General features: G+C 38.2%; 1 protein-coding gene across 1 annotated transcript in view; it reads left to right on the plus strand.

Moving 5' to 3' along the window:
• DNaseII (deoxyribonuclease II) overlaps positions 1-18,241 on the plus strand; it is a 107,632-nt gene that overhangs the window by 82,415 nt on the left and 6,976 nt on the right. The window contains exon 6 of the mRNA XM_090406232.1: positions 6,323-6,526. Coding sequence (XP_090262358.1) covers positions 6,323-6,526 — 204 coding nt within the window. The remainder of the gene's footprint in view (positions 1-6,322; positions 6,527-18,241) is intronic.

An 18,241-nucleotide genomic window follows, 5' to 3' on the forward strand; every position in this document is an offset into this window, starting at 1 on the left:
TCTCTCCAATATATCAGAATCACAACGGAAATTGGGGGACCAGACGTGTGCACAATAGTCCTATGAGGACTATTGTGCACGGTCTTATCAAAGCCTTGTAAAGAAGCAAAATAACATCCTTATCTTTACATGTGAATGTTCATTTCAGCATTGCAATTATGTTTTGAGTTGTATTTGCAATCTTTGCCACATGGCCCCTGAACTTTAACTTCCTATCTATTAACACTCCAAGATCCCTAGCCTCATCAGTTTCTTCTAGCCTAATCCCACCAATATAATATGACATTGGATATCTAATCATGCTGAAGTGAATGACTTTACATTTACTCACACTGAACTGACACCCATTTTCACATGTCCACAATTCCAGCCTATTCAAATAATTCTGCAAGTACTGCATATCAGCAGCATTCCTGATTACTCTACCTACCTGATTACTATTCCTGATTACTCTACCTATCTTTGCATCATCAGCAAATAGCTGTATGTCACTTGTGAAATCCTTCCCAATATCATTAATGTACAGATTGAATAACAGTGGACCAAACACTGATCCTTGTGGTACACCACTTGTTACCTTAAATCTTGCAGACTCAGATCCCACGTGTACCACTTTTTGATATCTGTCAGTCAGCCAGCCTATTATCCATGCTAATATTATATAACCCAAATCCATTTTCTCCAATTTATGTAACAGTCTACCATGCTGTATTCTGTCAAAAGCCTTAGCAAAATCCAAAAGTATCACGGTGTATCCATTCCCCTTGTCTAGTTCAATGGAAACATTGTTATAGAATGTGAGCAAGTTGCTAAAACATGACCTTCCCCTTAGTAAACCCATGTTGTTTATTGCAAAGTAGAGATTCACTATCAACCCATTTCTGAATATGACCCCTAACCAATTTTTCCAAAATCTTCACCACCACTCTTGAGATACCAATTGGTTGATAGTTGGATACATCGGTCTTTGCACCACCCTTGTGCAATAGAATTACCATACATTCCTTCCATTCCTATGGAATCTTCCCTGTTCTGAGACTCATATTAAACAGCTGGTCAAAGGAATGACCATTTCAGCTGAACACTCTTTTATCAAACGTGCTTATATTCCATCAGTCCCTATTGCTGAAATTCTTAATCAGTTTGTGCAATAGCTCTAATACCTTGGCCTCACACACCTGCGTTTCTTCATCTAGTGAAGAGGCAACAGGGAGCTCAATGTTGCGTTCACCAGGTTGATAGCTTTTAACAAAATGGGCACTAATTAACTGAACATCCTCTTCTGCATCCATAATCCACACACCATCAGAATTTAGAAGAGTTATTCTTTCATATTCATTCTTTCTTTTACTTGCTGCATATTGATAGAATTCTTGGCATGCAGAGCCAGTTTCTTTTTCATACTCCGACTTTGCTTTCCGTACTCCAGCGTGCTGCTTATAATGTTCATAACGGACATCATCCTTATACAAACAGTATTCCTCCCACATCATCCTTTCTTACGAATCTCTTGCTTAATAAGATTACATATCCATTTGCCTCCTACTCTATTTATTCTTCGAACTCTCGGAACACATTCTGATATTGCATCATTTAAGTATTGTTTAAATGCTTCCCATGCATTGTTGATATTATTTTCATTCAGCAACCGATCCCATTCCACTGAATTCAGTATACTCCTCAGTTGGTCATAATTTCCTACTTTGTAGTTCAGCATGTAACCTTTTATGAATGGAACATTCATAAACTTAATCACTTCCCAAGTGAGTACAGCATGATCACTGTCACCAACCGGAGGCAGATTACATCTTTAACTGAAATGCCCTTTATCACTATAATCAAATCTAACACCCTTTGCCCTCAAGTTCCTTCTGCTGCTTGAAGAAGTTGTCCTAAAACAGCTCAATAAATGCATTTTCATTCTTCTCATGAGATTCTACTGTTACTCAATTTTTATTTAGATAATTGAAGTCTCCTATTATGATTACTCTTTTTGTGTTCATCTTTTCTGTTTGGTGATGCATTTCTTCATCACTAGCAACCAATTCACCAAGTCTATATCTGTAACAACATCCCACTATGTGTTCATTTTAGAAATTATGGACTTTACAACCATGTTATAAATAACTATTTTAATTTCCTGACGTTTCAACCTTGATATGAAGGCCGAAACATCAGAAAATTAAAATAGTTATTTATAACATGGTTGTAAAGTCCATAATTTCTAAAATGAACGCTGATTGCTGTGTAACACTAAAAGAAAGGACCTCACTATGTGATTGATCTTGTTAGATTCCTCCTCATACCAGATGGCTACAAACTCAGATTGTAGTACTACTACTACTAAAAAATAATTAGTAGTAGTACTACAATCATAGGTCTCAACTCTAACTGGATTCAAGTCATCTGATATCATTAGCAGCATACCCCTCCTCTCCTCTTCTTTCTTCTCCATCCTTCCTAAAAATACTGTACCCTTCACACTTGATACCAGTTAGTAGGTCTGATTTTCTGATAGCCAGGTCTCACTAATACCTACAATCTGAGGTCTCAACATATTGACTAAGGCAACAAACTCTATTCCTTTGTTTCTGATACTCCTAGCAATATTTGTGTACAGACATAATAATCTACCTGTTTGTTCTTTTGTATTGTCTTGTCTGCAGTCTGCCTGATACAGTTGCACAACTCGCAGATCTCTATTCTTCTGTAATTCCTTACACATGTAGACTTCTTTGCACACATTTGATGGGTCTGAACCAGATGAACACAAACCTGAAATCGTTCTCTCCTCGTCAACATTTTCATGACAAAGTCCATTCGAATCATTAACACAGTTATATAACATTGTCGCTCTTACACTCACATTCACACCATTCCTCCCTTTATAATTTAGTTTCCCTGATGCTCTGTGTTAGGTCTGATACCAGTTATTAAGTTTTCTAGACTCCTGATACCAAACGCATGTGTAGGCCATCCCTCTTATACAAATCCAGTCTTCTCTCAAACTCACTCCACACATCCAAAAACTTCCATCCATTCCTTCTACACAGCCTGCACATTGAATTGTTTGCCATCATAGCCCTTCTTCTTAATTCATTTTTATCATAGTGAGGTGAAATACTGACAATTTTCACTTTCTCACTCTTCACTCTCGCTTCTTCCAACAACCCTTTCATGTTCTCTCTCATACTGAACATATTGCCAGTTAAGTTGTTAATACCTACTACAACTACGATTTAATTTACTTTTCTTTTCTGTTTTTGAATTGCTTGTGTTATATTTTTAATTTTCACTCCAGGAAAACTTGATTTTATAACTCGCTCATCTATAGCATGTTTTATTATAGAGTCACCATACCAAATAACTTCTTTCTTTTTACTAACAATGCCACTTACCTGATTTCCATTATTTCCTGACTTACCTGATTTCCATTATTTCCTGATTTACGTTTCCTTTCTTTGTTGTTTCTTATTTTCCTGTTCATTTTTCTTTTTCTTCCCATGCTCATTTAATTGCCTCTCAACTTTTTGCAGTTATACTAACAAAATAATATTTTACGTGAGTTTATTCTGGTATTATAATTTATTTAAATATGCCTACTCATGGTATTTCCTTATTGAAACCAATAGTCTGTATTTAAGTTGTCATTCAGCAGTTAGAATTGAAGGAAATATAGGAAGATGATTTGATATAAAATCAAGCGTAAGACAAGGATGTACATTATCTTCACTCTTATTCATCATCTATGTGGATCACATTATGAAAGAAAGTGGTATCAAGCCTGATATTAGAATTGGAGATGGGTCAAACTTAGCTCTTTGCTTTATGCAGATGATGTTGTACTCCTACACACATTTAGTGTAAGTCTCCAGGATTAACTGGAGAAGGCAGAATGTGGGAGACTGTCCCAAAGAACAGAAGTAGATGGAATGAAAGAGGAGGCAGAGAAGTTGAATGTGGAATTATAAGGCAGGTGATTATAATAATCCTAGAAATTAACTTGGAGCAGTTCCATAGATGGAAGAATTGGAAGTGCAAGATATCATTCAGTGCATGGGAACTGATGAAGAAATATTTATTAGCAGCAATGGCAAGTTGTATACCTTGAGTGAAAGAAAGAGAATACAGTTTGGTGTAAAGTAGACAATAAACAATAGCAAACTGGAACTGCAGGTGAAAAAGACATTATGGAAGAGATATAAGGAGAGGAGTGAAGAGCAGATACATGAAAAATATAAGACTCATGCCAGGAGAGTACTAATATAGTAAGGCAGGCAAAACTTGAATATGAGAAGAGATTGGCCCATATCTCCACCACCTTTTGGATCTTCAGATCCAAGGAAAATCCTAAAGAATTCTTTCATTGTGTGGTCAGTAGGAGGAGGAGGAGTTGTGAAAGAATAACAATGATTATGGAAGAATAATCATTGATTAGACAAAGATGGGAGTGGAGTGACTGATGCAAAGGACATAGCAGAGCTTTTTAATGAACACTTTATTGTAGTATTTCATCTTGGAGAAGTAGGTTTTAATTCTAGAAGGATGGGGCAGGTTCAAGGTTTAGTAGTGCAATAGAACTGGATGAGATTTTGCTACAGGTTTTGAGGGAATGTGCTAAAGCACTGAGAGCTCTGTTGACTTTTTTACAGAGAGAGAGTCTGGCTATGGTGAAAGGTGCCCAAAGACTGGGATGAGAATAAGATAGTTCCATTACATAAGGGTAGTAGTAGAAGAGGTGTTAAACTATATACCAGCTTGTATTTCATCAGTAATTGTTAAGATTTTGGAGCAGAGTGTAATCTGATTGCCTTTTATAATAAAGAAACAAGAGTGGGTGATGAAAGGCATATGCTGCCATTTTTTTTTTATTTTACAAAGGCATTACAGAGTGCCACATTCATTATAAGCTGATATTTAAGTTACAGCACATGGTTTCAGATGTCTGGTTAGTGAATTGGATTGGGGATTGGCTGTATGAGGGAACAGTATCTTCTTCCTCAATACTGTTCTCTTGATATTGAACAATCCTCAATAGGGAACAGTATTGAGGAAGTAGAAGGTTACAAGCGAGGGCTCAGTACTGAGACATGTATTATTTAATCTTAATATTAATGCCACTGCCAATGAATTGAAGGGGCGATGTTCAGTTGTTTGCAGATGATGTGAAGTTGAGAATGGTTATTGGTGATAATGCAGACTTGGTGGCCCTTCAGGAGGATTTGAATAGGCTGGAAAATCAGGAAAATTAATATTATAAAAGGCAGTCGGGACAGATGGGAATACGACTGGGGGTTTCACTTTAATTCAACTAAATATAAGGTCCTGAAGCTTGGGATATATTGATGGAAAGCTGCATACTCTATTGGAGGAGCTGTATTGGAGGAAGTGAGGAAAGCAAGGAATCTTGGGGTGATGATTGATAGAGACTTGAAGTTCAGGGGACATATTGCAAAAGATGCAATATGTGAGAGTAGCTCAAAGGATTGCTGCAATACCGAGAAGAGTACTGACCACAGAGATAGAGAAGAGTTGTGATTCCTTTGTATAAAGCCATGCTCTGACTACACCTGGACTATTGTGCTCAAATTTGGTCCCCAGGATTTGAAGAGAATAAATTAACTGTGGAAAGAGTTGCGTGCAGAGGTAGATAACAAAGATGATAACATAACAGGACTGTACAATATTAGTTATAAGGATAGGCTGAGTGGACTGTAGAGTTCGGTAAAGAGAAAAAGGAGGGGTGATATGATTGAGACATTTAAACTATTGAGAGGTAGTTACAGGGGTGACATGGCGAGTTCTTCTGAATGATAGAACAATTGGAAGAAGCTAGGATGGGGGGGGGGCATCCTTGGAAGTTGCAAACGGAAATCATGAGCAAGAGGGTAAGAAGTGGTTTCTTTGCATAGAGGGTGGTTGAACAATGGAATGCATTGCTTATTAGGGTGGTAAGAGCATGAATGGCAAATGAGTTCAATGAGTGGTATGATAGACTGTGTTGTCTAGGATGGGCTTCCTACAATGAGCCTTCGGACTCCATGGAGGTCCTGAATGATAATAACAACAACAATAATAATAATAATATATATTAAAAAGTTTTACATAACCAGTTATTAATTAAAATTTAGAAAAACTAAAAGCGACAAAAATGAAATTAGACTGCTATATATGAACTTAGCATTAAAAAAAAAAATCCATTTTCTGTATAGAGTAATATCATGTACTAGCATAAAACTTAATTATTAATTGTTATGCAGAAAATGATTATTCTTAATTATGTTTTTTAAACTAGTGTTATTATTTTATTTTTTAATTTTAGGAAAGCATCTTTTAGTTTCTCGTCCAAAGATTTATGCAACCAAATTTACTGGTGCTGTGAAATATCTGGATGAGGATGTGCAGTCACTTTTTGAGGATAAGCCAATGTTTGTTAAGAAGCCACCTTGGACACAAGTTTTTGATCTTGTCAGTAATGCTGGAATGCAATTCACTAGTTTTGCTAAGAATGGAAAGTTTAATAATGGTAAGTTTGTTTAATTAAAAGAAAAAAATTTTGGTCTTCTTAATTTTACTGTCCATAAATTTTAATATAGTAAATTTTGAAAGAGAAGCACCATAGGGATTTGAATGAGTGGGGATGAATTTTCAAATTTTTCATTCTTTCATGATTTATAATGCAGAATATATATTTATGTGCTACAAGTTACTGCTGAAATACCCAAATATATTTACAAAAGGTAAATAATCAAAAACAACATAACATACTTGTTTTAAAAATATTTGAAGTAAAAATATTTGCATAAAGTGCATACTGTTGCATGTTTGTTGAAAAAAACTGTGCATTTAAAAAAAAAAAACCATACTGATTTCTATGTATTTAATATACATTTCTGACTAAGATACATTTAAAACTTGTTTAATATTCTTCTACCAAATTAAGCTTCTGTTTTACCATCACAGTTAATTTCAGAATTGGAATCAACACTTATTATTATTATTATTATTATATGGGCACCTCCATGGAGTCAGAAAATTCATCACAGGAGATTCAATCTATCCACACAATCTATCATACTTTTTCTTGAACTCATTAACAGACAAAGCACTCGCAACTGACTCTGGCAACCCATTCCACTCATTCACAACTGTCCAACCAAACAATCTAGTCCTCACACCTCTACTAACCACACCTTTATTCAACTTCCAGGGATGATCCCTTGCTCTGGTCCCTCCAGCAAAGTGCTGAAACATTTCCCCTGCATCAGTCCTATAAAACCCTTTAAGCAACTTAAATGTTTCTATCATATCCCCTCTTTTTCTCCTATCAACCAACTTCTGCAATCTACACACCCTCAATCTGTATCTGTCCTCATATGGAACATTCCACAGGCCACTCACCCCTAAATCCTCTCTACTGCTTCCTCATCCCCAGGGGACCAAACATGAGCACAGTAATCCAGATGTGGGTGTATATCAAGGCCTTATAAAGAGGAATAGCAATTTCCTTTTTTTCTATATGTTAACGTGTTCTTCAATAGCCAAGTAATCTTATGGACTACCTTAGCAATATGTCCTCTAAACCTCTGTCTACCACCACCTCTAAATCTCTAGCTTCATCTATTTCCTGGAGTACAGTGCCATCAATATGATACATGGTGTTACATTGCGAATGAGGCCTGCCTCTGCTAGACAGACCCTCATTCAGGATCTAACAAAAATAGAGCCTAAATAAAGAGAATACTTGTACTGCTGGTGAAAATTGTACTAGAAAGAAATAAGGAAAGGGGGTGAAGTGTATCATATAATCATCTATTAAGTGTATATCTATTCACCCAATGGAGAGAAAACATTGTAAAATATTAATATGTGTGAATTAAAAGGGAAATATATGTGTGTAAATTGGAAGTGGAAAATAATATATGTAAACAGAAACAGAAGAATAATATGTGTAAGTTACAACAAACAAAAAAAAGGGGAAATGTTGACAATCAACCCAAGGACAGATTCTATGAAACTGTGCATGCCACAGTGATGACTAAGAGCCATAAGAAATATATTACTTGATAAATCCATTGTTGAACCTTACAAGCAAGATTTTGCATATTCTCTGGGAGGATCTCTCTCATGGTTTTGAGATGAAAGTCTTTGATGCGACCGTGACTGTAAGCTGCAGGAGAAAAAGAGAGTTGATGGTTGGAAAAATTGAGAGAGTGGGGAAGAAGGTGAAAGAAGCATGACGTGAGAAGGAGGTCTGACAAAAAAAAACCTCCAAGTGCAGACCGACGGAAAAAAGGCTTGGATCCAAAATGAAACCCGAACCGTGATGTCCCTCCTGTAGGATACAGAAGTTCCAGTCAAGCACCTCAGATGTTTCCCAACGACGGCGAAAATCCAGTGCACGTCAATCCATGAGATGGGAAAGCGATTTGCAGAGTGAACAAAGGTCCAAACAGGATATGCATGTGACTCGCATGTGGTGATTGAGTGAGACTGTATGCTGCAAGAAATGGTAAGATATGACAAGAAATGGTAAATATGACAAGCTTAGGAGTTTGATTGGTTCAGTGCCATGGCATGTAAAACTGCAAGGGCTGGATGTTGATAGTGCATGGGAGGCAGTTAAGAAGAGTTTGCAGGAGGCAGTTAAGAAGAGTTTGCAGGAGGCAATGGCTAACTGTATACCTAGAGTCCGAATAATAAATCAAGTAAGGGTTAAATGGATGAATAACACCATTAAGCTTGAGCTGCAAAAAAAGAAACAACTATGAAGAGAATTTAAGGAGAAAGATGACTGGCAGGCACATGAACGGTATAAAGCACAGGCCAGAAGGGTGACGAGTGTGGTAAGAAAAGCAAAAGCGGATTATGAAAGAGCATTAGCCATGCAGGCTAAACAGAATCCCAAACAGTTTTTTCAATATGTTGCAAGTAAAAGAAAATATGTATATGGCAGAATGATTTTAAAGAATGCCAATGGTAGGGAGGTAACCGAATCAGTTGATATAGTGGAATTACTGAGCGAGCACTTTGTAAGAGTATATCATCCAGGTGGTGACATTGCAGGAATGAATGAGCCAATAGCTTATACGGGAATTGTGGTGAATGAAGTGGAGGTGAATAGTCTATTACAAAACCTCAATGCCAATACATCTGTGGGATTGGATGGTATACTGGCTCGTGTCATACGTGAAGCAGCTAAAGAATTGCCGGTGCCCTTGAGCATTTTGTTTAATTTGGGTCTCGGGTCTGGGTTAGTCCCGAGGGAGATAGTTCCACTGCATAAAGGAGGTTCCAAGACTGCTGTTGTAAATTACTGACTGATTACCATATCAGGAATCGTTGTCAAGGTCTTGGAGAAAATAGTCAAGATGAAAATACAGGATTGGATAGATGAAAATGTGATACTGCATGGGGGGCAGCATGGTTTTGCGAAGGGTTGATCATGCCTCAGTAACTTGCTCATGTTTTATAACACAGTGATGGCTGAACTGGATAAGGGTAATGAGTTTACAGTGATTCTACTGGACCTTGCTAAGGCCTTTGACAGGATACCACATGGAATTCTAATCAGTAAACTGCAGCATATAGGGATGGATATAGGGTTGGTGAGATGGATAGCAGGGTGGTTGATGGAGAGATATCAGAGAGTGGTTAATTCAGAAGTAGAGTCCAAAAGATGGCCTGTGACTAGTGGTGTGCCGGATAGGGTTCTGTTTTTGGACCACTACTATTCAATTTGTTCGTTAACGATATAGGAAAGGATCTGAGGGGAAGTGTTCATTTGTTTGCTGATAATGCAAAGTTGGGTAGAGCAATAGTGAGTGCACAGGATGCCAAAATTTTGCAGGATGATTTGGATAGTTTGGAGGACTGGGCTAAGGAGAATGGATGTCAATTTAATGTGGCAAAGTGTAAGGTTATGGACTTTGGGGTGAAAACATTAGCAGCAGTATATCACATTGGTGGAACCATTCTCCAGCAGATTGATGAGGCCAGGAATTTGTGTGTTGGTGGATAGGGAGTTGAAGTTTAGGGGGCACATCGCAAAAGTGGCTAAATCAGCTTATCAAATTACTTGCTGAAAAATGCTTTAACAAGCAGAGATTGTTCCTCTATATAGAGTCTTGATAAGACCCCATCTAGACTACTGTACCCAGATATTGGTGCCAGGGTTTCTTCTTGATGGGGAGGAGGTGGAGAGGATCCAGAGACGAGTGACCAAGATGATAGCAGGTCTATGGAATGAACCTTATGAGAACAGGTTGAAGATTTGTGGGTTCCAGAAATTGGTTGATTGGTGGAAAAGGGGTGATATGATTGAGACATGCAAATTACTGAAGGGTTTCTATAATATTAATTCAGAAGATATTTTTGACAATAGGACTGGTGGTGGGATTACTAGGGGCCATACATGGAAGCTGGGCAAGAATGTGTTTAGCAACGGTGTTAGAGCTAGGTTTTTTACTTGGAGAGTCGTGAACGAGTGGAATAAGCTGCCAGTCTGTTGTGGGTGCCACGACTGTGAATGAGTTCAAGGCGAGGTGTGATAGATACTGTGTGAATGTTGAATAGTTGTTCTTGACATGATGTTAGGGCCTCCCTCGATGTGTCTATCGACTCCTTGGAGTTGCCTGTAATAATAATAATAATAATAATAATAATAATAATGCTTATTTTTAGGGTTTGGTGGTGATGGAATGTAGCATGCAAGTATCGTCCAGTGTTTCTTAGTGTCCTATACCAAGTGTTTAAGTGTGTCTAAAAATGGTAAAAACCCATTCACCTCCAGTTTAACAGTGAATTTAATATGAGGATGTAAATATTATTAAGATTCATGAGAAATCTTTTAATTGGGTAATAGAGTCAGGCCAAACAATAAATATGTCATTGATATATCTGAGCCAAACTTTAGATAAGTTGTATTCCCTGGTACTGAATCTCTCTCTTCAAACCACTCCATGCACAAATTTGTTAACAAGAGAGAAAGGGAAGATCCTATTGCTAATCCTTTCTTCTGTTCAAACTATTCTTCTCAGAATTTGAAGAAGGTGCTATTAATGTACCTTCTCAAATTCTAACCTCAATATTGCCAAAACAACATATAAACTTTCCTTGCATTAACATCATATTTTGGTAATGAATTCCATTCACTCACAATTCTCCATGTAAAAAAAATCTACTCTTCACACCCCTCTTTACCATGCTTACATAACTTCCAGGGATGGCCTCTGGTTCTTTCCCTCTTGCCTCTTTTTATAATTCCATCTCGATTAATCTAGTAAAATCCTCTCACTAACTTAAATATCTCTATCATATCACTTCATTTCCTCCTATTCACCAAACTTTGCAGTCCACATTTCTTCACTCTCTCTTCATAGCCAGCATTCTAGAGTCCTGATATTGTCTTAATCACTTGTTTCTGGACTCTCTCTCCAGTGTTTCCACATCACAATGAAAACCAGGTGGCTAAAGCTGAGCACAATAGTCCAAGTGGGGTCTGACCAGTGCTTGATACAGTGGCACAACCACCTCCTTATCCCTACATGTTAGTATTTATAATAAATTTAGTTTAATCCTTTTTCCAAGTGTGAGCAAACAAAGTTTGCACCTGAAAATATCTTCAGGACTGGAGTCAGGTAGTACAACACTGGGCAACTCGTAGCATAGGCAGACCAAGCTAACATCACTGCTATCTCAGTATCTCCCATAATGCAAAACAGATCTCCTTGTGGATATGTATAATGTTATGCATTAAGGGAAGGGCCACTAGCCAGACTAGTTTCAACCTTTATTGAGGTCTCTTCAGTGGGAGACTACCTGATCCTGGTCCTGAAGATATTTGCAGGTGCAAACTTTGTTTGCTCACACTTGGATAAAGGATTAAACTAAATTTATTATAGTCTAACCAAGTGAAAAATAAACTTTCAACATCTTTCTCTAAATCCAGAGTAATTTAATAAAAAGGTGGTACACCTTTTGGCAACTCCTATGGGTAAAGATGACTTTGCCATTTGCTTCTGCCTGGTATCTCCACTTCTGGGCCTGGCTCCCACTGAAGGGGCTTCAATAAAGGTCGAAACTAGTCTGGTAGTGGCCTTTCCCTTAATGCATAACATTATACATATCCACAAGGAGATGTGTTTTACATTATGGGAGATACTGAGATAGCAGTGATGTTAGCTTGGTCAACCTTTGCTATGAGTTTCCCGGTGATGTACTACCTGACCCCAGTCCTGAAGATATTTTCAGGCACAAACTTTGTTTACTCACACTTGGATAAAGGATTAAACTAAATTTCTTATAGTCTAACCAAGTGAAAAATAAACTTTCGACATGTTAGTGTTTCTTATCATAGCAGCACTATGATGTGCATTCTTTGCAACTATCACTCCCAAATCTCAAACCTAATCCACTTCCTGGAGTACAATGCCAGCAATATAGTACACAGCCTTATATTTCTACACTCCAAAATGCAACCAACACCTTGCACTTATTAATATTAAAACTATAACCCCACTCCTTTGTTCAAGTCAAAAGTCTATTCAAATCTTCCTGAAGGGACTTAACATCAGCAGTGCTAGTTACAATTCTCCACAACTTTACAACATCACTAAACAACTGAAGATCTCCAGTCAGTCCACACGATATCTTCATTTACAAACAAGTTAAACAGCAGGGGACCCCAAGAACAGAAACATGGTGCATGCTATTGGTTATCTTCCTATTTTGAGACTCTTGAATCATACACAACTTGCTGGTGATATTCAGAGAACCAATCTCTGATCCATGTAACCAATATACTTATATTCCCATCCTCTGCAGCTTGTATATGAACTTATCATTATTATTATTATTAACATCTGACTTCCATGGATTTGGAGACTTATCATGGGAGATACTCACTATTGCACACAATGCTCATCCAACCGTGCTTTAAACTGATTCAGTGTGTCTGCATTCACAACACACTCAGGCAATGCATTCCACTCACCAACCACTCTACAAGCAAAGACCCTTTTCCTTGCTCCTCTGCTCACCCTCCTTATACAGTTTCCAGCAATGGTCTCTTGTTCTACCCCCCCCTCCCATTCTATGAAAAACTCTTCCATGTCAACCTGATAACAGCCCCTGACCAGCTTATATGACATACTCATATCCCCCCCCCCTTCTTTCTCCTATTCACGAGGCTCTGCAAATTACATATTTTCAGTCGTCCTCATTCTCCACATTCCAAAGACCACTGACCACCTTTTTGAATGTTCTCTGGACCCTTTCTAACATATGTTAGAGAAAGAGTTAGAGAAATTAAAGAGTTGATGATAGAGAAAGAGTTATGGCTATACAAAGTAGATATGAAAGAGGGAAATTGTGCAGTGGTTTTGAGGCAGTATGGTGTGAGATAGAGGTGAATGGAATCAAATACTTGGTTGGATGTTGTTATAGACCAGGTAATGTGGATGGTGGTGATAATGAAATGTATGATCAAATTAGCCAAGCAAATAAGAAAAGGGTAATCATTATGTGCAATTTTAATCTTGGCAATATAGACTGGAATGATGAGATAGCAACTGGAAATAAAGAAAATGAGTTTCTTGAGTTTTTGAGGAATAACTACCTCAGACAGTATGTAACAGAGGGCATGTGAGGATTGAGGGTCTTGGATTTGGTCATCTCATCAGAGGATGTAATTATAAATGAGGTGTCAATTCATCCACAAATTGGTGAAAGTGAACGTGAGGTGATTACCTGGGTGGTTGCAGCCAGCAGTGTGAGGACCTCTGTGAGAAAAGGGTATATGTGGAACTACAAGGGGGGGGGGGGATGATTATGAAGAGCTTAGGAGACAGCTTGCAGGTGTAGCATGGAATGAGGAGTTAGCTGGAAAAGAGATCAATGCAGCTTGGGGGATTTTCAAAAACTATCTACTAGATGCAATGTCTAAATGTATTCCAAGGGTGAGAAGGTTAAATAAGATAGGCGTGAGATGGATGAATAAAGAGATTAAGCATGCAATATAGAGAAAAAGGGCATTATTGAGGCAACATAAGAGAAGTGGAAATAACCAATTCCATGAGTTTTACAAAGACCAGGTAAGGCAGGTGATTTGGTTGGTGAGGGTAGCTAAAGTGAGGTATGAACAGCTGTTAGCTAATGAAGCCAAAAAAGAATCCTAAGGAGTTCTTTCGATATCTAGCCACCAAAAGAAAGAATGTTTATGGAAGGATGACATTGATTGGAGAAAATGGTATAAAGACAGCTGTTGTGGAATGTGTGGTGGAGATACTTAATGGGCAGTCATAAAGGTCTTTCAATCTTGTGAATGTGATTTAGATTGAGAGCAGTTGATGAGAGGGAGGAGAGACTGACTGTAATTGAGCAAGAGGTGTATGGGGAGTTGAGCAAACTAGATGTTAATAAGGCTGTGGGACTTGATAATATATCACCACTTATTCTGAAGGAATGTGCAAGGGAGTTGACACCTGCCTTGACATATTTGTTTAATACGAGTCTTGCACTCGGTCAATTGAGTGATTGGGCACGGAAATGGGGATGTGAGTTCAATGTTGCAAAATGTAAGGTTTTAAAATTTGGAAACCAAAGATGGGATGCAGAGTTTATGCTTGGAGAGGATATATTGTTGGAGGTAGAGGAAATAAGAGATCTGGGGTGATAGTGAATAAGGATCTGAAATTTAGGGGACACATAACCAAAATTGTGAAGACAACACAAAGGCTTCTGGGAAAAAGGTGACTGACTAAGGTAGTTTCTAACCTCTGGAATGTTGAAAGATTGAAAAAATGTAATTTGCAGAGTCTGGTAGATGGTAGGAAGAGGGGAGATATGATGGAGACCTACAAGTTAATAAGAGACTGTTATAGTATGAATGCTGGAGAAGTTCTACAGAAAATAGTGGGAGAACACTAGAGGTCATCCGTGGAAACTGTATAAAGAGGGTGTGAGTAGGAGAGTGAGAAGCAGGTTTTTTTCGTGCAGAGTTGTAAATGATTGGAATGCCTTGCCTGAGAGTGTGGTGTCTGCATGGAGTTTGAGTGTGTTTAAGACATGGTATGATGAGCTGTGTGTGTGTGTGTGATAAAAAGACCTCCCAGATGAGTCTTTGACTCCATGAGGTCTTAGGGTAATAATAATAATAATAATAATAATAATATCCTCGTCACCATGAAACCTGGAGGCCAAATTTGTGCATAATCCATATGAGACCTGATCAAGGCCTTATACAATGGCATCATAATCTCTCTATTTCTGCATGTCAGGGTCCTCCTCATCATTGTCATTATCCGATGTGATGTCTTAAGAACTTGTGCAATGTCCACCATCACTCCTAGATCTCTCATCTCCTCTACTTCCGTTAAAGTTTCCCCACCAAGCATATACTTTGCATCCCATCATTGCTTACCAAATCTCAAAACCTTACGCTTTCAGCATTGAACTGATTGTGCCACTTATCTGCACATTCATGCAATCTATTCAAGTCCTCTTGTAAGGCTATAACATCCGCTTGACTATGCATTGTAGTTGACTATGCAAACTACTCCTCACCCCCTGTTGCAAACAACAGGGGGTGAGGAGTAGATTTTTTGCATGGAGAGTGGTGGGTGATTAGAATGCATTGCCTGAAAGTGTGGTGAGTGCATTTAAGTGAATTTAAGTGAAGCTCATTAAGGTATAATGAGCTGTGCCTGTGAGAGTGAGTTCTCTCGCAATGCATCTCTTGATTCCTTGGAGGTCTGATGATGATGATAATAATAATAATAATAATCTATAGCTTTCTGTTGTAGTTATGTAATATCCAAGTCACACTGAAGATTCCCTTCATACTGAGGTAAACATTTTATGCTAATTAAAAATTTACATATGTAAAATCTTTATTATGTTTACTAATTATCATATTTTATATTCCAGTTCATCAAGTTATCATATCAGGACACTATTTATCACCACATTGAACAGCAATAGAGATAATACACTTCCTTTTTACTATCCATTACTAAGTGAAAACCACTCTGAATTACCAAATTTAATCTTCACACAACTCACAAAAAGTTAATATTTTATTATTATTATTATTATTACGGGCAACTCCAAGGAGTCGACAGACTCATCGAGCAAGGCCCTAACATCATGTCAAGAACAACTATTCGACATTCACACAGTATCTGTAATACCTCGCTTCGAATTCATTCACAGTCATGGGACCCAAAACAGACTCTGGCAGCTTATTCCACTTTCACCACTCTCCAAGTAAAAAACCTAGCTCTAACATCCTTGCTAACCACATTCTTGCCCAGCTTCCATGTATGGCCCCTAGTCCTCCTACCAGTCCTATTCTCAAAAATATCTTCTGAATTAATCTTATAGAAACCCTTCAGTAATTTGAATGTTCAATCATATCACCCCTTTTCTGCCTATCAACCAATTTCTGCAACCCACAAATCTTCAACCTGTCCTTATAAGGTTCATTCCATAGACCTGCTATCATCTTGGTCACTCGTCTCTTAATCCTCTCCACCTCCTCCCCATCAAGAAGAAACCCTGGCGCACATATCTGAGCACAGCAGTCTATATGGGGGTCTTATCAAAGCCCAATACAGAGAAACAATAACTTGTTTGTCTCTGCTTGTTAAAGTATTTTTCAGCAACCAAGTGATTTGATGACCTGATTTAGCCACTTTTGCGATGTGACCCGTAAACTTCAACTCCCTATCCACCAACACTCACAAATCCCTGGCCTCATCAATCTCCTGGAGTATGGTTCCACCAATGTGATATACTGCTGCTAATCTTTTCACCCCAAAGTCCATAACCTTACACTTTGCCACATTAAATTGACATCCATTCTCCTTAGCCCAGTCCTCCAAACTATCCAAATCATCCTGCAAAATTTTGACATCCTGTGCACTCACTATTGCTCTACCCAACTTTGCATCATCAGGAAACAAATGAACACTTCCTCTCAGATCCTTTCCTATATCGTTAATGAACAAATTGAAAAGTAGTGGTGCAAGAACAGAACCCTGCAGTATACCACTAGTCACAGGCCGTCTTTTGGACTCTACTCCTGAATAAACCACTCTGATATCTCTCCATCAACCACCCTCCTATCTATGTCATGAACCCTATATCCATCCTCATATGCTGCAGGTTATTGATTAGAATTCCATGTGGTATCCTGTCAAAGGACTTAGGCTCCAGTAGAATCACTGTAAACTCATTACCCTTATCCAGTTCAGCCGTCACTGTTTTATAAAACGTGAGCAAGTTACTGAGGCATAATCTACCCTTCACAAAACCATGCTGTCCCCCATGCAGTATCCCATTTTCATCTATCCAATCCTGTATTTTCCTCTTGACTATTTTCTCCAAGACCTTGACAATGATTCCTGATATGCTGATCGGTCGGTAATTTACAACAGCAGTCTTGGAACCTCCTTTATGCAGTGGAACTATTTTCCCCTGTTTCCACCCCCTCGGAACTAACTCGACCTGAGACTCAAATTAAATAAAATGCTCAAGGGCACTGACAATTCTTTAGCCACTTCTCGTACGACACGAGCTGATATACCATCCAATCCCACAGATGTATTGACATTGAGGTTTTGTAATAGACTATTCACCTCCACTTCATTCACCACAATTCCCGTATAAGCTATTGGCTCATTCATTCCTGCAATGTCACCACCTGGATGATATACTCTTACAAAGTGCTCGCTCAGTAATTCAACTATATCAACTGATTCGGTTACTTCCCTATCATCGAATAGAATTTTAAAGAATAGAATGATTCTTTAAAATCATTCTGCTATATCCATTTTTTCTTTTATTTGCAACATATTGAAAAAACTGTTTAGCCTGCATGGCTAATGCTCTTTCATAATCCGTTTTTGCTTTTCTTACCACACTCGTTACCCTTCTGGCCTGCGCTTTATACCGTTCATGTGCCTGCCAGTCACCTTTCTCCTTAAATTCCCTCCATAGTTGTTTTGTTTTTTGCAGCTCAAGCTTAATGGTGTTATTCATCCATTTATCCCCTACTTGATTTATTATTCAGACTCTAGGTATACAGTCAGCCATTGCCTCCTGCAAACACTTCTTAACCGTCTCCCATGCACTATCAACATCTTGCACTATCAACAACCCTTGCAGTTTTACATGCCATGGCACTGAACCAATCAAACTGCTAAGCTTGTCATATTTACCAGCTCGATAATTCCACATG

Source organism: Typopeltis vanoorti, chromosome 16 (genome assembly GCF_054136105.1).
Source record: "Typopeltis vanoorti isolate ZY-2024b chromosome 16, IOZ_Tvanoo_1.0, whole genome shotgun sequence".
In the NCBI taxonomy this organism is placed as follows: domain Eukaryota; kingdom Metazoa; phylum Arthropoda; class Arachnida; order Uropygi; family Thelyphonidae; genus Typopeltis; species Typopeltis vanoorti.